At 42.1% G+C, this 26,874-nt stretch overlaps 2 protein-coding genes across 2 annotated transcripts; one reads left to right on the top strand and one right to left on the bottom strand.

Annotated features, from left to right (window-relative positions):
- Nucleotides 1-801: 801 nt before the first annotated feature.
- Nucleotides 802-3,939, bottom strand: rag1.S (recombination activating gene 1 S homeolog). Its single transcript, NM_001172083.1, is given in 1 exon segment — nucleotides 802-3,939. A coding segment is annotated over 1 exon segment (3,138 nt).
- Nucleotides 3,940-10,158: 6,219 nt separating this feature from the next.
- Nucleotides 10,159-26,691, top strand: traf6.S (TNF receptor associated factor 6 S homeolog). The gene is given in 7 exon segments (NM_001096394.1): nucleotides 10,159-10,265; nucleotides 12,737-13,071; nucleotides 15,151-15,301; nucleotides 18,014-18,172; nucleotides 20,144-20,215; nucleotides 21,776-21,853; nucleotides 25,649-26,691. Coding segments are annotated over 6 exon segments (1,671 nt in total). The 5' UTR covers nucleotides 10,159-10,265; nucleotides 12,737-12,769; the 3' UTR covers nucleotides 26,558-26,691.
- The last annotated feature ends 183 nt before the right edge of the window (nucleotides 26,692-26,874 follow it).

Here is a 26,874-nt window from a genome sequence, read left to right as displayed (position 1 = left end):
ACCCATTGGGCATAAAGTTGCCCATCTCTCTAACTGTGTATCATGTAGCTTGTTTCCTGACCGCCAAACTGTGGTCTCAAAATATCCAATATCTACATAAATTGTTCCCAAACGGTAGATATGTTCCATTCTACTGGATGGTAGGCCCAGCCTAAAGGTCAGTTAGGACCACATTTGGGGAGAATTATCTCCTAGAAACTCTTGGATGTCAATTAGAGCAAAATTTGGGGTGAACACTTCTTTTGTGTCTTAGATATTCTTGAACCTTTGCCTGAATGGCTGAAGCAACTTATTAAAAACGAAAGTGGGGCAATTGTTGGTTGTCAAAGAAGGGCTTAACCCGAATAAGTCTGTAATGACACAGTATCTAACCATATAACCAAAATGTCCATAAAGAACAACATTCTCCAAGAATTTAGCTAAAGACACTATGTAAAATGTCGTCTATACGGTCGCATTCAATAACACTGACAATGATATTTTCCAGGCATCTCTCCCTGAATATCTTCTGCTTCTGGTGGAGAATTACAAGGTCTTGCTAACTTCAACATATCTGCAGCTGACTGCTAGTCGACCACTTCCTATATGCCAACTCTAAACTCTGACGATGGAGCTGTAAATAATAGCTGAGCTGCACATGCCACCATAATTGTCTTACTTGGACCACTTTAGACATGTAGGAAGGGAGCTAACCATAACTGTTTCCAATAAAACACCCATTCTTTTGTACGAGTGATTAGCTCTACCTGTTTAGAATACAGGAGGCCAAAACAAGAACAACGCCAACACTATAGTTTAAAGTCAGAATTCCATTGATTCTAAAGATTCCATAGAACTTTCTAGTCTTTGCTCTAGGTCAGGATTGTCTAGATCTACAGTGAACCCTTGGTTTTTCAGATTATTATGTGCATTCATAAATTTCTGGAGGTATTTGGATGTATACAGCCAGTGGTGTTTCAGCACATCTTCCATTTCATAGAACTTAGACTGCCTGGCATTCATTTTTCGGAAGCGCCTAAATAGCTTGTTGCCGGATTCGTTGCCTTCGCTGGCCCAGGCACCAATGGAGCCATCACGCTCGATGATTTCTGGGACATGTGCCAGGGTTTTGTGAAAATAATTGGTGATTTTGCCTTCATATCTGTACTTGAACTTGGTGGACAGGAGCTCTGCAAAGCGCTGGGAATGAAAGCTGTATTGGCAAAGCAGTTCTGGGCACTCTTTGGCAGGGCATGAGGAGCGCCAAACAGGTTTCATTTTGAGGTATAAGTCCATAAGTTCTGTCAGTGCTGCCTGCCTTTCCTCACAGGGAACCAGTTCACACACTGCTTCAACTGTCTCTTTGCTCATGAGCTTCCTGGCAAAATTCCCATTCATTCTCATAATGGGCTTCAGGTTCATCCTCTTTCTGATGTGCTTGTCAAGAGTGGCTTGCCATCTCTTTTTCTCTTCTTTGGTGGCACTGAGGTTTTTATAGAATTCCCCTATCTCAAGCTGAAATATTCTGTAAAATTCTGCTGCATTTCCAATGTCACAGTGCAGAGCATCAATGGATGGTAGGGTTTCAATAAAGGGCTTGGCAGAGACACCTTTGACCCTATCACGTAGCTCGTCTGGTGATTCGTGGTGTGGATTGCTCCTCCACATCTCATAGCGCTGTAAGTTCTCACAGTGGCTCCTAGTTATGGAATGGTTCACCAAGTTCTGAGCAGCTTCTAGACGGGTGGCATCACATAATGTGCAGATATAGAGAGAGCCTGATGCCTCAAGTCCTTCTACTTCTCGCACCAGCTTCTCGTCATACCCAGTGCCACGAAATGAAAATTTGAAATTCCTTAGAATTCCTCCCATTTCCAGCAAAAGTTCGGCAGTTTTCATAGCCTCCCTCTCAGCAATGAGAGGACTCAAAATGGCTGTTAGGGTCTCATGGTCAGATTCGTCAGCTAGCATCAGGCAGAGAGGTTTGCAACAGAGTTCAGAATTTGGCTTAGTCTCTTCAAAGATCCTAACAGGGCCATTTTTGTTGGGAACACTGATATTCATAACAGTGAAAGAGAAACGCACAGCTTTCTCTGGAACAGGAGGACCACTACCGTGTTTCTCACTCACATCTCCCATCCCATCACAGGACTCTTTAACCACCACTGTGAAAGGGCCACTTACATAGTCATCTAGGTCTTGTGCCTTCAAGCCTTCAAGGATATCTTCTTCCATGTCTTTCAAAGCAGAGACAAGGGCTGCATCATACCTAAATCTCTTGGAGATTGTATCTACTGGATACTCATCCACCGATTGGTTTAGCCCTGAGAGTCCATCAATAATTCCAACATCCGTTCTAGTAGAAACATTCTTGAGAGGTGGTCTCCACTCAAATGTATGATAACCTGGTATCAGGGCCTTCTCTGCATTCCTCAGAGCATGCAAGGGCTGAAAGATCTGTCTCCCAGTTGTGGCTTTAACGGTTCTGTACATCTTGTGGTACTGACTGCAGCTGAGAAAAGTGTTAACTCTGATGGCAAGACAAACAGCTGGATGAAGCCCTGCTCCTCTACCTTCCATGATGGCTTCTAGTTCATCAGCTTGCCTGTGTTCATTCCTTGCTCTGAGAGCCAGAAGAAAGAGTGTTAAACACACTGATTTCACATCACCTTCTTCTTCTTTGTCAGCAAAAGCTTTAACTTGCATCTTCAATTCCCTGAGACGATGTTTTTGTGCTCTTCGAGTTAGGGTGAGCAGGTGCTGCCGGGGTCTGCCACCCTTGTTAATATGGGCATACACCTCCTTTCCTTTGGTTTCTTTATGCTTGGAGATATGGTGAGAATATTTTCCAAGAGAGATCTCCTCATCACATCCAGACACAGTGCATTTGAGTAATAAGGCATTGAGGACATTCAGGTAGGATTTCACTGGCACCGTTAGGTCTGTAGGGAAGCATGGGTACTTACATGATGGGCAGTAACATCCCATAAGCTTAATGTATTTTAGGATGCAAATCTTACAGAACAAATGTTTGCATGAGGTTTGCACTGGATCAGACAGAATGTGTTCACACACTAGGCAAGACACAGACTTCACAAAGTCTGAAGGATAGTCCAAAACCAGGAGATTGTTATCAAGATGGATCTTCTTGCAGCTGTCCTTCATCTGGTTAAAAGCTTTCATGTTTTTCCATTGGATTGAGTTGCCTGAGGAGGTTTTGGACTTTTTGACAAACTCGGGTCCTCTTTTGCGCTTTTTCATCTTATGTGGGTTTAGCTGGGGTGCGCTCTTTCTTTTGCCCCAGGGTTTGGAAGAGTGGCACACATAACAGTTGGCTGAATGAGGTGTCCACTCCACAGCTTGATTGTGGGGGAAATAAACTTCACTGGAAATATTGCTGAATTTCTGATTCATTATAGTCCAGCAATTATGACAAAACTGAGTGGGATGAATGGTATCTACATCAGCTCTCACATCAGTCTTGAAGACCTTGGAGATCAGCTCAGGCCAAGAGGTGACTTTCTTTTCTCTTCTTCTTAGAATGTCTTGAGTTTCACTGTCCACAGGTCCATGGACAGGATAGCTCCGGTTCTGCTGATCCATTTTAAAACAGGCACCGCAAATGCGGCAAAGTTGCTGTATGACTGTAATGTGGGCCTCTTCTTCCAACCTTTTTAGGTCTGTTTCATTGTTGTCTACCACATTTGATTTCTCACTTTGCTGTGGTTTGAAATTTGTAGGTGATTGTGGTGCAGACCCCAAACTAAGATCCTCCAAAACCACAGTAGACTTAGGGGATGTCTCTTGAGAGCTGTTGTATGAGACTTCACTTCCCTCTGTTTCCTCCTCAGATGGTCTCCTCTCTAAGGATTTCACTCGAAACTGTTTGAACTTCCATTCTGAGTATTTAGTAAATGGATGGTGCATTTTAGTTGGCACATTAGGCAATGCCACCTCCATTTTCCCAGAGCCTAGAAAACAAAAAATCATAAACATTTTACAACCTATATCAGACTAAATCAATCCCAGAACAAGATTCATGGGTCATAACATAAAGAGAATGTTTTACCGTCGGTCCAGAAGTTTAATGATAGATAGATGGATAGATAGAGTGAAAAAGATAGAGTGAAAAAGATAGAGAGAAAAACAGATGGAGATAGATAGAGAGAGAGAGAGAGAGAGAGAGAGAGAGAGAGAGAGAGAGAGAGAGAGATAGATAGATAGATAGAGATAGAAAGAGACAGAGCGATAGAGAGAGAAATAGATGGATATAAAGCTGGAAAGAGAAAAAGAGATAGAAAGATAGATAGATAGATAGAGAAAGAGAGACAGCGAGATAGACAGACAATAATTAATTATTTTGATTTTAAATCCTATTCCAACAGACACATAAATGATAGATATATAGATATGTAATATGTAATATTCTATTAACAGATGCATTTTGAAAGCTTAGATCATAGATAAACATGCAACATGATATTTAGATTTTTGTCTAACATTATATCTATCTAATTTATCAATAATTTTGTCAAAGTATTTGGTTAACTGATAAATATCAATAGATTAGATAATAGATAGATATTTACTTAAATAGTGATAGATAATCTAAAATCAAAAGAGTCTGTTAACAGATAAATATTAATATATTAGATCACAGACAGAAAGACAACAAAATATTTAGATGTGTGCCTAACAATATGTCTGTTATCTAATCTACCTGTATCCATCTATCTATCTATCTATCTCCATCTGTTTTTCTCTCTATCTTTTTCACTTTATCTATCTATCTAATCTATCTATCTATCTATCATCTAATATATCGCTAAATATTCAGATATATATATATATATATATATATAGATCACAGACAGATAGAATATTTACATTTTTGTCTAACAAGCTGTCTATTATCTAATCAGTATGTATCTATCTCTCATATGTATCTGTTATACATCTAAATATTCTGTAGGATAAATATAAATTAAACAAAAGATAGATAGGTAGTCAGACAGATATATAGATACATAGATGATAGAGAGATAGATGATAGATAGATGCCGCATAGTTAGGCCCAGATCCGTACCCTTGGTTTCTTTGAGGCAAAAAAAAGCAGTGTGAGTGCTGACATGCCTGTGCGAGTGTGTGCTTACGCGCATGCCCGGCTTAGGGTTTGTCGGACAGGAGGCCCTGAGGCAGCAGCCCCCAGGGTCCGGAGGGGGGGCCTTGAGGCAGAAGCCCTGGTGGGCCCTGGGTCCCCCAGGCCGACCCTAGATAGTGTGCTTAGAAAAGGTTCCCAATAAAATGCTAAAAAGAAATGAAAATGTGAACTTCCCCTTTAATTAGCACTGGCCAGTATTTTGTTACCATATAAATCCTCTTTCAAAGTATCACATTTGACAAAACTCTGATCCAAAAGCTCTGATAGCTACAATAAATAATCAAGACACAACTGCATTGAGGGATCAGATAGGATCTGTGCAGCCACTGGGACAGAATACTCTGTTATTACAGATAGCTAGAATCTCAGCCATAAAGCAGGACAGGACTGCTGCTTCCAATGGGGATCAGATAGGATCTGTGCAGCCACTGGGACAGAATGCTCTGTTATACAGATAGCTAGAATCTCAGCCATAAAGCAGGGCAGAACTGCTGCTTCCAATGGGGATCAGATAGGATCTGTGCAGCCACTGGGACAGAATGCTCTGTTATTTTCTTCAGCATGTAAATGCTCAAACTTTACTAAAAATTAACTATCACAATGAAATGAATATATAACAACATACATCAGCCAGATAATGAATTAAATTAATAAATTAAATTGCCGCAAGTGACAAATGAATAAAGTAGAGATACATTACCTGCTGTCAAGCTGTCACTGCTCAGGCACCAGAGTGACACAGATTCTTGGCGCTGTATATTAAGCTCCAGATTTGAATGCCTCTCGGGAGAAAATGACCCCCTATTTATAATAAAAGGGCTGAACACAACTGCACTGCTCCTTTTCCCCTGCAGCCAATACAAAATACACAGTCTTGCCCAGGGTGCCCCACCCCCTCACTAGCCCCCTTGGGTGCACCTGGGATACATTGTTTTGGAGGATCATCGTGGTTAACCGACATCTCTTCTAAAAACGCCAAAATCATTTCATTGCTGAGGACTAGAGAGGCAGTGCGTGACCTCCACAGCTGTGTTATTTGCTGCCACTTCAAAAAACACAATGTTTTCTGTTTTTGTGGGTTGAACATATTGTAAACAGCCCCCCCCAGCTGTCAAGACAGACATACTTTACCCTTTCCCTGCCAATGCGAAGGGCTTTCCATGCTGATAATCCTGGTTACACAGAGATATAAAGGAGGTTGCAAAGCCAATATGCTGAATGATTTAATCCGTCTGGAATTTAATCAGGTTGCTAGGGTCCTGCTTACCCTAGCAACTAGGCAGTGGTTTTAATGACAGACACTTTTATTTGCTTTAGTGTCCAGGGTTATCATAAATGACTTCTTGTGAGTGTAAGTGTCCTACAAAACAGTGCACGGCTGCTTTAGATTAGGCTGTTGCAATAATGTAGGCATTGTGGAAGTCTTAGCTGGACCAGATTTCTGGTTACTTTATAATCACCGCTTTAAACCCTCTCTTTCCTTTCAATTAGGGATGCACTGAATCCAGGATTCGGCCGAATCCTTCTGCACGGCCAAACCGAATCAGAATCCTAATTTGCTTATGCATCCCTACTTTCAATAAAACATCATATCATCTAGGGATTTTGGTACTTTCCCATTATGGAGTACTTGCTGGAAGGGACCATTGTCCCTGACCGCAAGGGAGCTTTCCCCGCCTCTCCATGCTGGCAGCAACAAGGGCTTGCACCAGGGTCGTCATCAGGGGAACAGGGGGGTAACTGTTATCCCCAGACAGAGCAATTTGGGTTCTAAGCTACTGAAGAAGCTCAGGAAACCGTGATGGAGAAGAATGAAGACACAGCGACACAAAAAAACAAAGAAGACATTTGCGAAAAAGAATGAGGAAGATGCAATGGAGAAGAACAAAGACGCATCGACGGAAAAAAACAAAGAAGAAAGTTACAGAATAGAATGAAGAAGCCGCGATGGAGAAGAACAAAGAAGACATTTACAGAAAAGAATGAAGAATCCGCGATTGAGAAGAATGAAGACACAGCGACAGAAAAGAACGAAGAAGACATTTACGAAAAGGAATGAAGATGCTGCAATGGAGAAGAACGAAGACGCAGCGATGGAAAAGATTGAAGAAGACATTTACGAAAAAGAATGAAGAAGCTGCGATGGAGAAGAATAAAGACGCAGTGACGGAAAAGAACAAAGAAGACAGTTACAGAAAAGAATGAAGAAGCTGCGATGGAGAAGAATAAAGACGCAGTGATGGAAAAGAACAAAGACATTTACGAAAAAGAATGAAGAAGCTGCGACCGAGAAGAACAAAGATGCAGTGACGGAAAAGAACAAAGAAGACAGTTACAGAAAAGAATGAAGAAGCCGCGATGGAGAAGAACAAATACACAGCAACGGAAAAGAACAAAGACATTTACGAAAAAGAATGAAGAAGCTGCGACGGAGAAGAACAAAGATGCAGTGACGGAAAAGAACAAATAAGACAGTTACAGAAAAGAATGATGAAGTTGTGATGGAGAAGAACGAAGAAGCAGCGACGGAAAAGAACAAAGAAGACATTTACGAAAAAGAATGAAAAAGCTGCGATGGAGAAGAACGAAGACGCAGCGACGGAGAAGAACAAAGAAGACATTTACAGAAAAGAATGAAGAAGCCGCGATGGAGAAGAACGAAGACACAGCGACGGAAAAGAACGAAGAAAACATTTACGAAAAAGAATGAAGAAGCTGCGACGGAGAAGAACAAAGATGCAGTGACGGAAAAGAACAAAGAAGACATTTACAGAAAAGAATGATGAAGTTGTGATGGAGAAGAACGAAGAAGCAGCGACGGAATAGAACAAAGAAGACATTTACAGAAAAGAATGAAGAAGCCGCGATGGAGAAGAACGAAAACACAGCGACGGAAAAGAACGAAGAAGACATTTACGAAAAAGAATGAAGAAGCTGCGATGGAGACGAACGGAGACGCATCGAAGGAAAAGAACGAAGAAGACAGTTACAGAAAAGAATGAAAAAGCTGCGATGGAGAATGAAGACGCATCGATGGAAAAGAATAAAGACGACGGTAACAGAGAAGAATGAAGAAGCCGCGATGGAGAAGAACGAAGACGCAGCGACAGAGAAGGAAGCCTGCTCTTGGGAGGACAGAGCACAGAAAATGTTGTTGTACAGGGCTCCGCAATTTCTGATGGCAGCCCTGGCTGGTGCTGTCAGCCTGGAGAAGAGGGGAAAGCTCCTCTTTACATTAGGGATGCACCGAATCCACTATTTTGGATTCGACCGAACCCACGAATCCTTTGCGAAAGATTCGGCCAATTACCAAACCAAATCCTAATTTGCATATGCAAATTAGGGATGGGAAGGGTAAAACCTTTTTTACTTCCTTGTTTTGTGACAAAAGGGCATTCGATTTCCCTCCCCACCCCTAATTTACATATGCAAATTAGGATTCGGCTGAGCAGAAGGATTCGGCCGAATCCGAATCATGCTGAAAAAGGCCCAATCCCGAACCAGATCCTGGATTCGGTGCATCCCTACTTTACACCAAGAACATGTTGTATTGTTGGAATAGGATCCACCAACTAGATCTGGGTAGCCCAAGTCTGCTGCAAATTGATAGTACCCAGCACTATGGCAGCTCCATCCCATTATGGACACACATATCAGGCTGAATGTGAGAGATACAGTAAGAAGCCAATACCACACATTGTTATGTATCACATATGTTTATTTAATGTTTAATCTCTTGAAACGTTTATTCTATAGAATTGTTTGCAGCTATATGCTGGAATGCTGTCTAGGGGACGTGGGCAACAGTTTAGAGGGCCCAGTGGAGTATTTGCAACCTTTATGTATTTGTCATTATTAGAAAATATATCCCTATTCTTTTCAGTTTATAGGCAACTCGAGCTTTCCTGATGTAGGCGCACCCACTGCTCAGGTGGCGAGGGCTGCTGGGGAACTGTAAGGGGAAGAATATCATGCTTTCAAGGGAGTCACATACAGAACCAACCAGCCGGACTCTTGGAAGCATATAATCTATTATTTATATTACAGGGTTACATGCACAAGACTCCTGAGGCAATGAAGGGTAAGGTTCTGCTCCTTTTCAGCAGCTTGTAGCTATCCAACTCCATAGCCTGTACAGAGAGATCCCATAAAACTATGGCAGCATAGGTATTCCCCTGTACTAAGCACAATTCAGCAACAGCCCCTAAATTTGCTCATAGCCTGTACAGAGAGATCCCATAAAACTATGGCAGCATAGGTATTCCCTGTACTAAGCACAATTCAGCTGGAACAGCCCCTAAGTTTGCTCATACATACCTCCCAACATTTTGGAAGTAAAAAGAGGGACAAACATTTTTTTTTCGCACGTAGCGCAATTTTTTTGACCACACCCCTTTCTGTTGCCACACCCCCTAATTACCATGTTTGTTTTACAAAATTTGGCAGGTTATGAAAGTTTGAAAATATTTCTCCTTATCTAAACTGTGTTTTTGTGTCTCAAAATTGTTACAAAGTATCTTATTTGCACCTGTTAGCTGTTTTGGGCTCTCTGCTAAAAGCCAATTAAGTGAGAAACTTTGTTTCTTTTTCTGGCTGTTCAGTGCAGAGAAAAGAGGGACTTTCCAGTACAAATGAGGGACTGCTGGTTGAGCTGTCAAAAGAGGGACTGTCCCTCCGAAAAAGGGACAGTTGGGAGGTATGCTCATAGTCTGTACAGAGAGATCCCATAAAAATACGGCAGCATAGGTATTCCCCACCTCCATCATTCCACCACTCACAGCCGTAAACCGATGCTACACTCAACAAGCACTCCCTCCGCCAGGATGTCACATGTCTCTACCAAGTGGGCGGGTTCTTAGTCAACGCCCCTCTAGCTTCGTGGTCACATGGTTGCGACATCACGACTTCCTCAAACTCTCTACAGGTCCCGTCCCTGGGCAGAACAGATACCGGAAGTTGCAGTGGAAAAGTGCACCAAGCGGAAGGGGAAGGAAAACGAACGGGACCATCTACGGCATGAGCTGGGCGTGACGCCGGAGTGGGAAAGTTCTGTGTGGGAACTTGGAGATAGACAGAAATGGAGTGCTGCGGCGGAAGTCTGGCGGAAGGATAGCTCTGGAGTTCGGTGAGTCTCGTAATATTCACATGGCTCTCACCCAAGCTTTGTGCAGTGACTGTAATGTTACTACTGTGTCTCACTGGCAACAGTGTCACAATGAATGGGAGCAATTTCCAATCCTGCGTGTGTGTGTGTGTGTGTGTGTGTGTGTGTGACAGGCAGTAAGGGGGGTCCTGATCCCAATAACTGTGTGTGACAGGCAGCAATAAGAAATTTAGATCCACATTTGTGAGAGTGAATGGCATCTGAAAGGCCGTAACAGGCAAAGCCCTAGTTGAGTAATGGGCAGGCAGTGCCCTCTATAGATGTACAAGCAGGACACAAAGGCACAAGGGAGCGATGGCTGGAGGCCTATAGTGTGAATAAGTCACACACACACCAGGGAGATCAATGCAGGCAGATAGCACAGGAGGCGGGTGCACTCGGGAGATAATTACAGACACTGACAAATGAGACAGTGACATAGGCACACCTATTCACCGGCCACAGAAATAAGTGCAGGTATAGGTGCCAGTAAAACTCAGCATGGAACAACTCTGGCTTCATATCAGTGATAGACCCAAAACTGGCTCTGGTGCCCCCACTTTAGTGACCCCCCCCCCGTACAACAGCAGCACCTGTTTGTTTGTAAGAAATAGGAGTAAATTGAGTTGTTTGTTGCTGAAACACAAGAGGAGAATCTGTGTCACACCCACACTATGCCAATGCTTTCCCAGAACTCCCCGCCCAATAGCATGTGCCAACTGGGGCAGACATTCGAGTGGCAACAGGTACGAGGGGTAAATCCGTCCAGTGCTACGGATGTCCTGATATTTCTTATCTCTCAGCACCGCCAGTGAAACGCTCAGTGTTGTAGTTCAGCAGCGCTTGCAGAGCCACAGGTTTTGCACCTCCTCCAACTGCCCCTTATAAGGCACTCGCATGCTCCACTGAAAATTCGGGATGGCCACAGAGCAAATATGGGATTTGTTGGAATGGAATATTGCCGTGACCTTTTTGGCGCTACTACTCAGAGTTGCTGCCAATTGCAATGTTTGTATTCCCATGAAAATCAAACTGGTGCGTGCAGGCATCCCAAGTATCGCTTTTATTGAAGAATTGACCAATGTTTGTGCCTCAGCTGTTTAAGGGCCCCATACAAAGGCCAATAAGATTCTGCCGCATACCTAGAGGAGCTCAGCCCGCAGCTATTACCAACGTGTGTATTTTATATAAATACAGAACTGTACTTGTCCTTTTCACATTGTATGTGTCCATAATCCACGTCCCTATATAAATTCTTAGTGCCGGATTTTATGTTTTTTTTTTTTATATTTCAGTATTTCTCTGGTTCCGACTTTTGACACAACTTAGCAGAAGCCAGTTCTCCGGGGGAATGTAGCGGAATCTGCTGGCCACTGCTACATTGTTTCAAGAGTCAGAACCAGCAGGTACTGCTTTCTATAGCAACTACATTGACCAGTACACACAAGAATAATGAATGAAGCAAATCCAAATCACTTGGAATAGAAAAGCTTATTTATTTCCAGGATTGATCCCATTTAAAATGACAGGAGCACTGACCTAGTTGAACGGTGCTTGAGTTACGTGGGCTATTCCACTCTTGCACAACTGGGGGGGGGCTGGTAGAATGCGAGCTATGTAGCACCCAATCTTCTTTTATCTTTTTGTTCAGGAGGGGTCTTTAAAGCAATTGAAAATGCTTATTGGCTAATTATGGCTCCAGCCATCTTTCCAGCTGGGCTTTCCAGGGTATCTAGGACTGGTGGTCCCCCAACCATGCAAGGCGAGGACTTCTGACTCCTGAGCCCTTTTGTACCTAACACGCTGCTGTCTGATGGCAAAGCAATCTGCCATGTCTAAACTGCTGCTCTCATATTCCTGCCCATAGCCCTCTGCTTGTGTTATAATTCCAGATGCCAGCAGGGTGTGCAAGACTTTCGTTGGAGGAATACTTCCAATAGCCAGTACAGGTATGGGACCTGTTATCCAGAATGCTTGGGACCTGGGGTTTTCCAGATAACTGATCTTTCTGTAATTTGGATCTTCATACCATAAGTGTATGGGAGACGGCCTCTCCGTGATTCAGAGCTTTTTGGATACCGGATCCCATACTTGTAACAATGCATTGAAATTAGGGATCCAGGATTCGGTTCGGGATTCTGCCAGGATTTAGCCTTTTTCAGCAGGATCTGGCTGAATCCTTCTGCCCGTCCGAACCGAATCCTAACCTGCATATGCAAATTAGAGTCGGGAGGGAAATCGTGTGACTTTTTGTCTCAAGACAAGGAACTTATAATGTTTTGCCCTTCCCACCCCTAATTTGCATATGCAGATTTTATTTCGGTATTCCGCCGAATCTTTCCTGAAGGTTTCGTGGGTTCGACCGAATCCAAAATAGTGGATTGGGTGCATCCCTAATTGAAATGAGCCATTTAGTACTGAAATGACATTGTTTTTGTTTTGTTGCCCATCAGGTGCTGCTGGTAAGTCCCCCCCACCCCATTACTATGAGTATCCTGAACCCAAGGACCAGTTTGGAGGCAGGAGATTCAGAAGACGCCTGCTGTGCGGCTATGGCCAGCGTTTGCTGCATAAACACCAAGGAAGATGCTGACAGTCCCTCAGCCGGACTTCCCAGCGGGACAACACAAAACTTGGATGTGGAGGAGATTCAAGGCTATGACGTGGAGTTTGATCCTCCCTTAGAAAGCAAGTATGAGTGTCCCATCTGCCTCATGGCTCTGCGGGAAGCTGTACAGACTCCTTGTGGACACAGGTTTTGTAAGGCCTGTATCCTTAAATCTCTCAGGTGGGTCATGTATATGAATTGTTCTAGAGAGGCTCTGTCATCCCTTCAACTAAATCTGCTGCCATCTTTCTGTGGAAACAGACCAACTGTCTTGGTACAGTTTTATGGGATCTCTCTGTACAGACTATGAGCAAACTTAGGGGACTGTTCTTGCTGAATTGTGCTTAGTACAGGGAATACCTATGCAGCCATAGTTTTATGGGATCTCTGGACAGACTATAAGCAAACTTAGGGGGCTAGTCCTGCTGAATTGTGCTTAGTACAGAGGAATACCTATGCTGTTATAGTTTTATGGGATCTCTGTACAGACTATGAGCAAACTTAGGGGACTGTTCCTGCTGAATTGTGCTTAGTACAGAGGAATACCTATGCTGCCATAGTTTTATGGGATCTCTCTGTACAGACTATGAGCAAACTTAGGGGTCTGTTCCTGCTGAATTGTGCTTAGTACAGAGGAATACCTATGCGGTTATAATTTTATGGGATCTCTCTGTACAGACTATGAGCAAACTTAGTGGACTGTTTGGACCTCTACGTACTTGTAATACAAGGGCCTAATTTGAATCCCAGTCAGGATATGTACTTGGTGTATAGGTTTCCTGTTCTAGTGCAGTTTGTAAGCTTTATAAATCTGACAGTGAAAACTCATCCATGTGTCTTTTCTGGAGCCACCTTTGTGTTTCTAATCATTGTCCCCTGCTGACTACATTATAACCCCGGGCCACTGTTATTTTAGAGCCTCCCTTTTCTGTTCTAAATGAGTCCATGCCCCTATTAGTTACATGATGGATGTCTGACCATGTGATCCTGCTAAAGTGCAAATTAGCATTCACCCCAAATCATACTCTGACCTTCCAAGACTGGCTCCTCAAGAACTGTTTTAGGGGCCCCTGGAGGAGCAGCGGAGAGGAACCTAATACTTTGTTGGAAAAATAAGTAAGGACCGGGGTCAAGGTGGCTGCTCTACATAATGAATGGGTATTAGAACACTTTACTTGTCTGGGGGCACGGTTCCTAACTTCCCTTAAAGGATAAGTAAACCTTTAAAATAAGTGAATGTGCAATTAATGAGGGGGCTATTGTAGGAAATTTTGCAGTGTACATTTATTATTTATTTTGTTTTTATTACAAGATCTCAAAGGATACATGTACTGTTAATATGCATGAATTTTGTTACAACAGCTCCACCTGCTGGTCAGTTTCCCACCAGTCTGACCACCAAGTAGTCAAGGAAGTTGTCAGGAGAAAGTAAAGGTGCCAATACATGGAGAGATTCGCTCGTTTGGCGATGTCGCCAAACGAGCGGATCTCCCTCCGATATGCCCACCTTGAGGTGGGCAATATCGGCTGATCCGATCGTGGGCCCTAGGGCCCAACGATCGGATCCTAACGATGCCCAAACGGTCGGATCGCGGGACCGCATCAACGAATAGATGCGGCCGCGATCCGGCGGGATTTTCTGTCCCATCCGATCGAGATCTGGCCGACTTTCGGCCAGATCTCGATCGGTGAAGCCCGCCGCGGGGCCCCATACACGGGCCAATAAGCTGCCGACACGGTCTGTCGGCATCTTTTATCGGCCCGTGTATGGCCACCTTAACAAGCTGCTCTTCTGCTTAGGAATTTCCTAAGAACATCAGAGCAGCTTATTTCTTTCTCCTGACAACTTCCTTGACTACTTGGTGGTCAGACTGGTGGGAAACTGACCAGCAGGTGACACTGTTGTAACAAAATTCATATTAACAGTACATGTATCCCTTGGAATAAAATCAAATAATTAATGTAAATTGCAAAGCATCTTAGAATAGCAACCTCATCAATTTTACATTCACTTATTTTAAAGGTTTACTTATCCTTTAAGGAAATTTATGAACTGTGTCCCCAGACATCAGAACAGAAGTCAAGCGTCACTGCCTGAGTCTCTGGTTTTCCGGTGTTTTGCTGGTCGCATGCAGTTTGCCCGGGTCATAGAGCTGCTGTACAACACGTTGTAACTCCGGGTGGGAGGTGATTGGGTAGAACTCAGGGGTTGGGCTCTGCTCCACTTTTACTTTTCCAACTTCTGGTTTTGTGCTGCAGGAACGCAGGACACAAGTGCCCGGTGGATAATGAGATTCTCATGGAGAAGCAGCTGTTCCCGGACAACTTTGCCAAACGGGAAATCCTCTCTTTAAGGGTGAAGTGCCCCAACCTGGGCTGCACAGACACCATGGAGCTGAGGCACCTGGAGGTGAGGGAAACGTTCCCAAACAGTCTCTTTTAGATCCTTCAGATCACCCTGAGGAAAGCTTTAAAGGAGTAGTTCAACTTTCATTCTCCTCTTAGTAAGTTACAGAATGCCCTATTATTTCAATTAGTCTTCGTTTTCTGTAGTTTCAGAATTACAGGGAGTCCTGGAGTTACATACACCCGACTTACATACAACTCATACTTGTTATAGAATGCCCTATTATTAGCAACTTTTCAATTTTCAATTGGTCTTGGTTTTCTATAGTTTCAGAATTATAGTATTTGTCTTACTCTCCTGCCTCTTTCCAGCTTTCAAATGGGCAGACAAAAAATCTATTGCCCTGTAAGCTGCCCTTTTAAATGTTTGATTGTAATCTTCCTTTTTATTCTTATCTTTCTATTCAGTCCCTCTCCTGTGCATCTTCCGGTCTCTCATTCACCACACTGGCTGGTTGCTATGGCAAATTGGTTTCTAGCAACCAGATAGTTGTTGAAATTCCAAACCATAGAGCTTCTGCGCAAAGTGTAAAAAAAAAAGACCAACTGCAATTTCTCAGAATATCTCTGTCTAAAAAACTTTTAGACATTGTTAATTTTAGTCAATAACATTTAAAAGTAGATTTTCAACCACCACCACCCAGTTTAAAAATGACATTTTATAGCCCCCTGCATTTCCCATCCTCCTAAAATCCCATGATGGAGAATGATTTCTCTGTTTCTAATTAACATTTATTATTGTTTCTACTGAGTTGTACAAGCCTTATTCAGTTATAAGGGTATATTGTATATTAAAGGGGTAGTTTGCCTTTAAATGAACGTTTAGCATGATGGCTTCCGTGATATTGTTTGAGACCATTTGCAGTTGGTCTTTGTTTTATATTTTCTGTGGTTTTTGAATTATTTCCCTTTCAGCAGCTCGACAGCTTGGAATTTCAGCAGCTATCTGGTTGTTTAGGGTCCGGTTTACCCTAGCAACCAGGCAGTGGTGTGAATGGGAGATGAAGGGGGAGGGGTGCAGAAAAAGATAAGGAATAAAAAGTAACAATAACATTGTTGCCTCACATAGCAATCATTTTTGGCTGCTGGGGTCAGTGACCCCAATTTGTAAGCTGAAAAGATGGCAAATAATTGTTTTTGTGTCATTTTTGAATTGAGGCAAATAAATTGCTAAGAAAGGAGCATTATATAACATTTATCAAAATCCGAATTTAAAAAAAAAAAAAGAAAAATATCCAACCAAACTAGAATCCACAATTTGCCCTTATTTATCAATAAAAAAAGTTTAAAAAAATTGGATTGGAGGGGAAAAAGACTTTTTCAGTTTGTCACGCGAAAAAACAGAATTTTTGCGTTTGACGGCCGAAAACCATGAAAAATTTGAGTTTTACTGGAAAAACCAGCATCAAACCCTGAAAACGAACTTATTTCCGGGAGGATTAAAACATCTTCAAATGTTAAGTATTTTTGGATTTGGACTTGGAACAGCTTCGGGCCATAATGAATTGAAAAGAAGAAAAAAAGCATCTTCTTTTAACGCAGCTTTTACGGGCTTTCTGAGTGAAAACAGACACTGCAAAAAAAATTGCATGTTAAAAGGAATACTGTCATGGGGAAACATGTTAATAGTGCTGCTCCAGCAGACTTCAGCATTGAAATCCATTTCTCAAAAGAGCAAACAGATTTATTGATATTCAATTTTGAAATCTGATATGGGGCTAGACATATTGTCAGTTTCTCAGCTGCCCCAAGTCACGTGAATTGTGCTCTGATAAACTTCAGTCTTTACTGCTGTACTGCAAGTTGGAGTGATATCACTCCCTCCCCCCCCCCAGAAGCCTAACAAGAGAACAATGGGAAGGTAACCAAATAACAGCTCACTAACACTAAGGCAGATCTAACACTAAGGCAGATCTACCAGGCAGATAACAACTGCCTGGCAGATCTAAGAACAACACTCAATAGTAAAATCCAGGTGCCACTGAGACACATTCAGTTACATTGAGTAGGAGAAACAACAGCCTGCCAGAAAGCAGTTCCATCCTAAAGTGCTGACTCTTTCTGAAAGCACATGACCAGGCAAAATGACCTGAGATGCACCTACACACCAATATTACAACTAAAAAACTAAAAAAAATACACTTGCTGGTTCAGGAATGACATTTTATATGGTAGAGTGAATTATTTGCAGTGTAAACAGTGTAATTTAGAAATAAAAACTACATCATAAAATTCATGCATCCCTTTATTAAATACCCCCCTAGAGTTTTTTTTAAAGGTGAACTACCTCTTTAATACACGACTGTGCTGTATGTGAATGGCCAGAGGTAAACATGGTCGCAGGAGAATAACAATCTCATTTCCAGGGAGTCCATGTAAGGTTGTGATCGTGCCCGTAATTACTTCTAAACAGGGACATGTATCCACTGACGCACCTTTACGTGAAATTGCTTACATTGCTCTTCTGCAGAACAGACCCGCCCTTGATATTAGCAGTATAAAATTGCTAATATCACGAAAAAGCAAATAACAAAAAATATATATAAACTGCAAAAGTGCTGAGAGGAGCAATTTCATATGAAGCTGTGTGGGTGGGTATATGTCACAGCTTGTCTTTTGTTGGAGTGGTGTATACGTGTGGTTATGTATATCTCTGGAGCAATACTTCTACGTGTCGATCTTGAAGAGTCTTTACCTGTTTCATTTCATTCTGCAGCATCACTTGGTGCAGTGCCAGTTTGCCAGCGTTGAATGCTCTCAGTGCCAGGGCTCCTTCCTGAAGCTCCTCCTGGATAAACACATGGAGCACGAATGCGGCCGGCGGAGGACATTCTGCGATAATTGTGGTCTGGCCATGGCGTATGAAGACAAATCCGTATGTATTCTTAGGATCAATGTCACTGATTATGGGTGGGGTAAAGCTGTAACCCCGACTTGGAACCTCAGCTCTGATGGCCAACTGCTGTAATAATCATCCAGGAGATAAAGGGGCACAGTAATGACCTAAATACTCCCTTGTTAATACTAGGGATGCATCAAATCCAGGATTCAATTCGTAATTTGGCCAGAATTGTCCTTTTTCGCCTGGATTTGGATTCGGCCGAATCCTCGTGCCTGGCCGAACTGGATCCGAATCCTTGGTGGGAAGGGAAATTTTTTTGTCCACTTTTTCCTTTCCCACCCCTAATTTGCATATGAAAAGTAGGATTTGGCAGAATCTTTCACGAAGGATTCGGACAAATTCCAAATAAATCAGTTGTAGACCTCTCCAGGCAGCAGTGCAGCAAAACGAACCTGCCATATGTCTTGTAAGGCACTCCTAAGTGAAGATCTAGAATCCCTGCCATAAAGCAAGTCAGGGACAGCTGTGTTTTGACTAGAAAGTAGAGACAGCCTCATAGGTATCTGGAAATAAACAAAAAAAAAAAAAAAAAAAAAAAAAAAAAATATATATATATATATATATATATATATATATATATATATATATATATATATATATATATATATATATATATATATATATATATATATATATAACAAACAAGGGAAAGTTGTGCTCACCACTATTTTTTAAAACCATTAGGCGGGGGTGCAATGAGACTCTTGTATTTGACTATATATGCACACGCACACGCACACACGTGTTAAGACTATGGTGCGCAGTGCCAATGACTGTACCATTATTAATCAAAAAAAGGGGAAAATAAGCAAATAATGAAGGGAGAAAAAAATACTCGCACTTCACCCCAGTCCATGGGTGAAAAAATCCGAAACGGCAAAAAGTTGTGAGTTTTCTCCAAAAGTAAAGACCAAATGAGTAATGAGCCTATGAGTATGTGCCCCAGTAGGTACGAAACGCGTTAGGCGGTCACCTGTATGTCCTAATAAATTATTTAAACTTTTAATTCTAATTTTTGGTCTTTACTTTTGGAGAAAACTCACAACTTTTTGCTGTTGCCCATTTCTTACCTCTGATCAGTTTGAATATACTCGAAATTTGATTGGGAGGTTATTTAAGAAAAAAAATCGAGTATCTAAAACTTGACCTGATTTTAACGGCCGACTAAACTCGAATCGAGCTAGAATAAACTCGAATCGGGTTAGGATAAACTCGAATCGGGTTAGGATAAACTCGAAATCGGGTTAGGATAAACTCGAATCGGGTTAGAATAAACTCGAATCGGGTTAGGATAAACTCGAATCCGGTTTGAATAAACTCGAATCAAGTTCGACTAAACTCGAATCAAGTTCGACTAAACTCAAATCGAGTTTTTCCCCCCGAAAAAAAGCTCAAATGTCAGGAAGGCTATTAACATCTTCAAATTGGTCCCTGGACCTCTCCCATTGACTTGTACATGAACTCGGCAGGTTTTAGGTGGCGAATAGTCAAATTCAAATTATTCTTAGGATATAGGTTTGATAAATTATTAAAATTCCAATCGAGTTTGGATAATTCACAATTAGAATTTGAGAGTTTTGACCAAAAAATTATTTCGATCTTACTATTTGACCCTTAATAAATCTGCCCCTAAATAAACCCAATAGGCTGGTTTTGCTTCCAATAAGGATTAATTAGATCTTAGTCTGGATCAAGTACAATGTACTGTTTTATTATTACAGAGAAAAAAATTCAAATTCAGATTATTTGGATAGAATGGAGTCTATGGGAGACAGCCTTTACGTAATGTGGAGCTTTCTAGATACTGGGTTTCAGGAAAACGGATCCCCATGCCTGTATAGTCGCATAGTAAGTCAGTTGGGTGTACTCCCTAACTCACTGGGGTGGGGGACATTCTCTACATTGGTTTTCTTTCTCATGCATTTTTTTTTTCCTGTGTTCTAGGGCCATGAACTAATATGTCCTATGGCCTATGTGACCTGTGACTACTGTCAGACCAATCTCATCCGAGAGCAGGTAGGTACGAGATTTATCGTTTGGGGACGGCTAATCTCCCCGAATCTGCTTGTGTGGCCAGACCCTAAAAGCCGATCCTCTGGTCTTTTGGTAACTTGACCCCTAGTAGGTGAGGTTCCCATCCAATGTGTGGCCATGGGTTTCCTTGGCATAGAATAATAAGGGAGTCTGATGAATCAGTGCTATTATTGTACCTAGGACCCCCAGGTGGCAGCTGGTGGGAGCAGGAAACCATAGAGTGGTGGCTAGGAAGTCAACCACAGATGTGGGGACATAACCATATGATATGAAAGAAGTCAGCCATAGTCTTTCCACATCTAGGACAAAGGTGGTTAGGGCTGTGTCCCATTAGTTTGAATCTAATGAGTTATATATACGCAGATCGTTAAACCGACTTTCATAGGGATCAGCCTGATGTTGGACTTATTCTATAGCACCATTAAATTTTCACTGAGCCCCCCCTACTGATATTTTCTGTTCTGACTGCACTGGAGGACAATATTTTAGTACCACTGACAAAGCCTTAAGGTGGCCATACGCTATTAGACGTTTGGTGAGGTCACCAAACAAGCGGATCTTGACCCGATATGCCCACTAACGGCAGGGCAATATCGGGTGAATCTGAGCGTTCGGCCCTGGGGCCAAACGATCAGATTACAATGCTACGAATGGGCGCCAACGGGTTGCAGGACCGCATCAACTAGTCCTGGATCGTAGAAAAAAATCAAACTTGACCGATCAATATCTGGCCGATTTTTGGCCTGATACCGATCGGGAGGAACCGTTGAGACGTCCCCTAAAGGACCCATATTTGCATCTTTAACCTGGCCGTGTATGGCCACCTTTAGGGTGGCCATACATGGGCAGATTAAAGCTGCCAATAGCTGATCAATTCGGCAGTTTATCTGCCAGTGTGTGGGGGCGTACGCTGGGTCTCCCTGATCGATAAGCCAAAAATCGGCCAGATGACGATCGGTCAAGTTTGATTTTTTTCTACGATACAGGACCTCATTGGCTAGTTGATGCAGTCCTACAACCGACGCCCATTTCCTTCCTATAATGCGATTGTTGATTCTTCTTGCAGCTTTCAAATGGGCGTCGCTGACCCCTTCAAAAAGCAAATGCTCTATAAGGTTACAAATGTATTGTTATTGCTACTTTTAATTACTGATCTTTCTATTCAGGTCCTCTCCTATTCATATTCCAGTCTCTAATTAAAATTAATGCATGGTTGCTAGGGGAATTTTGGCCCTAGCTAACAGATTAATTCAAATGAAAATTGAAGAGCTGCTGAATAAAAAGATAAATAACTCAGAAACCAATTGCAAATTGTCTCAGAATATCACTCTCTACCTCATACTAAAAGTTATCTCAAAGGTGAACAACCCCTTTAAGGAGGACATACAGTATAGTAAAAGTGTTATATGAAACCGGAGCATACGTTTGCAAATGTCTGTTGTTATTTTGTCTAAAACACTTAGAAATACATTTTACACTGGCCTAGGTTACTCCAAATCTACCCTCACCTGCAGACATATTGGGTTCCTTTTTGTTTTTCAGATGCCGGCTCACTACAGTATGGACTGTACCATGGCACCAATCCCCTGCATGTACTGTGAGTTTGGATGTAGAGAAAAGGTTTGTTGCTTTTATCCTTCTGATATTGGGTCAGTATGGAATGGGAATGGAAGCACGGGCACAGCCTACCCCCATTGAATGAGCTGCAAAGGCAACACTAAGGGGGTCAAACTCATCCCCTCTGGCACCGGGAGGGGGCATAATACTAAATAATTTCCTTTTCTCCTCCTGCAAAGAGACAAACATCTTGACTCCTATGAAATGTTACTGATTTACTTCCCCATTGACAAGAGTCCCACAAAATATTATTTTCTCCTCCAGAAATCTCACCTCAATGCAACTAAAGACAAACCAGCGATTGAAGGATAGAGATGGGTGGGGGAGAGGAAATATATAGTGTAGTAGATTATTAGAAGCAAAACCAGCCTATTGGGTTTATTTAACGTTTACATGATTTTCTAGTAGACTTAAGGTAAGAAGATCCAAATTATGGAAAGATCCGTCATCTGGAAAACCCAAGGTCCCAAACATTCTGGATAACCGGTCCCATACCTGTAATAATATATTGAAGTGGTTTGTTCCATCACACTCTATAGTCCACCCACTATATAATACAGTGCAACGTGTATATAAACTGGCAGTTATACCTTCCACAATGGTGCAAGTGCATTCACTCGTTTTCGGGGAAAAAAGTGCAGAGAGTTTTAACACCGTTGCATGTTACAAAACAAATGTGCTATAGTGAGCAATTTATTTTTGATTTTAAATGAACAATAAAAATAATTAATTTAATAAGAGATCTTTATCCAAAATAAAGTGCTTGCAGTGCGATCTCAAACACAACGATCCTTTTGTGCCCATCAACACCAAACGCCTCCACTTAAGTCTCACAGTTTACTCACAGTTTACTCACAGTTTACTCACAGTTTACTCACAGTTTACTCACCGTTTACTCACCGTTTACTCACAGTTTACTCACAGTTTCTCGTTTGTTACTACAGGGCCACAATTCGTCTTCTTCTTATAACCGCACCATGTATAGAGTAAAAGAAAGGGAGAGTAATAGGTGGGAATTCACGAAAGTGGTGATTTTCTACCAAATTCACAAACCTCTATCTCCACATTTGTGAATTTGTCTTTTAAGCAGACGGTCTTCAGATTTTGTCTTTTGCACAACATTTTAACAACATTTTTTCTGAATGTGTCTTTTAGCTCTTACTACACCTGTCAGTCAGCCATCAAATTGGAATTTTTGGGGGAGGGGGTTTATTTTACCTAGGAAAATTATACATCACTTTTTTCAGGATAACCTGGGCTTTCTAAATCTACATGTTTGTGTAATTCCACTTCTGTAACAAGATATAACGATCTAAATACAAGAAATGCTACTTTGCATAATATAGGGATTTGTATCAGAAATATGTTTTATTGTCTTAGTGTCTTAATTGCTGCTAAAACTAAATAAAAATGGCTGGGAGGCTTTACTTTTCCTTTAGATAATATATTCACTCAAATTGCTAATATTGCCTCATTCATTAAGCTAAAACTAGTAAAATAATGCAAGTGTGAGTTAAAAACCTTTTACATATCAAATTGTATAACATAAACTTTTTTTTCAATCAGTGTTTTTCTTGTTTTGTTAATGAGACTTTTACACCAATAGGGTTAGACAGAAACGTTTGCCCTGACTATAAAATGCTAAGCCCTATTAATATACTAATAATTCCCCAATGGGGCACCTAGAAGTAGGGTTGCCACTCGGCCGGTATTTTACCGGCCTAGCCGGTAAAACACCTGGCCGGGTCGGTATTACAAATTGTAGCTGCCGGTAAATTTGTAATACTCCTAACAAAAGCCCTCAGCCACCCCCAACCCGCTCAGAATTTACCTTTTTTCCTGTCTTCTGGCCAATTGCGTGTTTAGGCCCCGCCCCTTGTGTCACAACACGCCCCTTTCTACATCACGACCCTCCCATTTGCTCCCGCCCCCACCACCAGCCGGTAAGCATTGAATTAAAAGGTGGCAACCCTACTTTCACGAGGTGTGAAATAAAGATTGGCTGAACCAAAACAGAGCAGATTATTTTAGAATTGATCTGACACATGGGGAAGAGTCATACTGACCTTTACTCCATTTTTGAAAATGACGGGAGAAAATGTCGTTTAAAATGTCGTTTGAAAGACAAATTCATAAAAGTGTCTGTCATTCGTCCACTAAAATATGAAAAGTGTTGGTTGAGTCGGAATTTAGGCGGATATCTGTTTGTGAATATGGAGAAAGTATTTTACTCCAGTTTACCACTACTTTTACTCCAAAAATGGGCTCTCTCCACTTTTGTGAATTCCCCCCTTAGAGTCCACAGGGATGTTAAAGGGGCACTGTCATGGGCAAACTTGTTAATACTTCTGCACTGAAATCCATTTTTCAAAAGAGCAAACTGATTTTTTTATATTCAATTTTGAAATCTGACATGGGGCTAGACATATTGTCAGTTTCCCAGCTGCCCCCAGTCATGTGACTTGTGGTCTGATAAAATTCAGTCACTCTTTACTGCTGTACTGCAAGTTGGAGTGATCTCACTCCCTCCCCCCCCCCCAGCAGCCTAACAACAGAACAATGGGAATGTAACAAGGTAGCAGCTCCCTAACCTAAGATAACAGCTCTCGGGTAGTTCTCAAAAAAACACTCAATAGTAAAAGCCAAGTCCCACTGAGACACATTCAGTTACATTAAGTAGGAGAAATAACAGCCTGCCAGAAAGTAGTTCCATCCTCAAGCGCAGGCACAAGTCACATGACTGGGGCTGCTGGGAAAACTGACAATATGTTAAGCCCCATGTCAGGTTTCAAAATTGAATGTAAAAAATTCTGTTTTCTCTTTTGAGAAATGATTTCAGTGCAGAATTCTGCTACTATTAACTGATGTGTTTTGAAAAAAAAAACATGTTTTCCCATGACAGTATCCCTTTAAAGACGGCTCCCCTGGTGGGATCTGGGTGTCTATCAAACTTGGTGGGGACCTGCCTTTTACATCCCTGCGGAATCTTTATGTGGACACATTTGATCACCTAAAATTGTGTGTTTTATTCAGCTTTTATGTAATGCAGTGATGTCCCCCCCTCTCTTTTAATCAATACATGACGAGGTTGAGGTTATAAGACAACGCCTATTGTGGCCCTGTAGCAACAAACGGGAAGCCTGAAATATATCTCCGTCTGTGAGTAAACTCTGAGACTTAATTGGAGGTGTTTGGTGTTGACGGGCACAAAAGGATCGTTGTGTATGTGAGCCCACTGCAAGCATTTTATTTTGGATAAAGATCACTTGTAATATGAACTATTTTTATTGTTGATTTAAATTCAAAATGATTTGCTCACTATAGCAATTTTTTTTGTTCCATACAATGGTGTTGTTGAGCGTAAACTCTCTGTACTTTATACATTTATAATACACAAAAGCCATGAATATCTTGTAAATTATATCCTTATAAACGGTGAGTAGTGATGTCATCAGTTATAAAACGGTGAGTAGTGATGTAATTTCTGTCAAATGACTCATTGAAATTTGTGTATTATAATAAATAAAGTACCCCCAGTTGTAAAATATGAGGATATTATAAGTTACCGAGGAGTTTCATGACCATATAAAAACACGAGGCCGAAGGCCGAGTGGTTTTTAATACAGGTCATGGAACTCCAAGGTAACTTATAATATCCTCATATTTTACAACTGGGGGTACTTTATTTATTATAATATCCTTATATTTTACAAGAGGGGGTACTTTATTCACTATATTATAGCGTATAAGGTTGGCAGGGGTTTCAGATGTCTGACTTATCTTCTCTTTCACATTTAGATGCAAAGGCATAATCTGGCCGGACACCTGCAAGACTTCACCCAGGCACACATGCGCATGATGGCCCAGACCCTGCGAAGCTTCAGCACCACTCCAACTAGCCACATCTCTGATATCTCATTCTGTGACCCCAACCAGTTTGAGCCTGTACCCCTGTCCGTAGCACCCGCCCACCCTTCTCATATGCCTTCCCAGCAAGACTGCAGTCAGGAGACCAGGAACCTCAGGGAGACCGTTGAGCAGCTGGAAGGACGCCTTGTAAGGCAGGACCACCAGATCCGTGAGCTCATAGCCAAGATGGAGACTCAGTGCACCTACGTGAATGAACTGAAACACACCATCCATTCTCTGGAGGACAAAGTAGCCGACATGGATGCACATCGCTGCAACGGTGTCTTTATATGGAGGATCAAGGGTTTCAGTGGCCTCCAAAAGAGCCAAGAAGAGGAGAAGCCGGTGGTGATTCACAGCCCAGGGTTCTACACCGGGGATCCTGGATATAAGCTTTGTCTACGGCTGCACCTCCAGCTTCCCAGCGCCCAACGATGTGCCAACTACATCTCCTTGTTTGTCCACACCATGCAGGGGGATTATGATAGCCTCCTACCTTGGCCACTCCAGGGAACCATCCGTCTGTCTATCCTAGACCAATCAGAAAGCACCGCTAGGCAGGACCAGGTGGAAGTGATGGACACCAAACCAGATTTGCTGGCTTTCCAGAGGCCGACCGCTCCGAGAAACCCCAAAGGCTTTGGCTATGTCACTTTTATGCACCTCAATACACTGAAGCAGCGGCAGTATGTTAAGAACGACACCCTCCTTGTGCGCTGCTCAGTGAATATTCACCTGGATCTGACCAGCCCGCGACGGGAGGGCTTCCAACCACGCAGCGGAGAGGGGACCCTATAGCCAAATCTGGAAACCATAGGACTGAAGTGCAGCTTTGTCGGTCAGAGTTCTCCTGCTGACTTGCCTGCTTCTTGCAGGGAGTTATTCAGAACCTAACAAACCCAATTAAATCTTAGTGGCAAATTTTATAGAAATGCAGCTTTCTTTTTCCTACTGAGTAACCAGAGTGGGGTCTGAAGAGTGTCTCCTCTTACTGTCCACTATAAATACTATGCTAGCCAACGCAGTCTCTTCTACCCAAAGGAATCTGTAAAATGTACCTTCCGCCTGGCACTTGTACTTGAATAGAACTTATCCTTTTTCTCATTGGAAATGTT

The sequence above is a fragment of the Xenopus laevis genome, chromosome 4S (genome assembly GCF_017654675.1).
Source record: "Xenopus laevis strain J_2021 chromosome 4S, Xenopus_laevis_v10.1, whole genome shotgun sequence".
NCBI lineage: Eukaryota > Metazoa > Chordata > Amphibia > Anura > Pipidae > Xenopus > Xenopus laevis.
The sequence above is the reverse complement of the archived record's forward strand: the minus strand, read 5'-3'. Positions and strand labels throughout refer to the sequence as shown.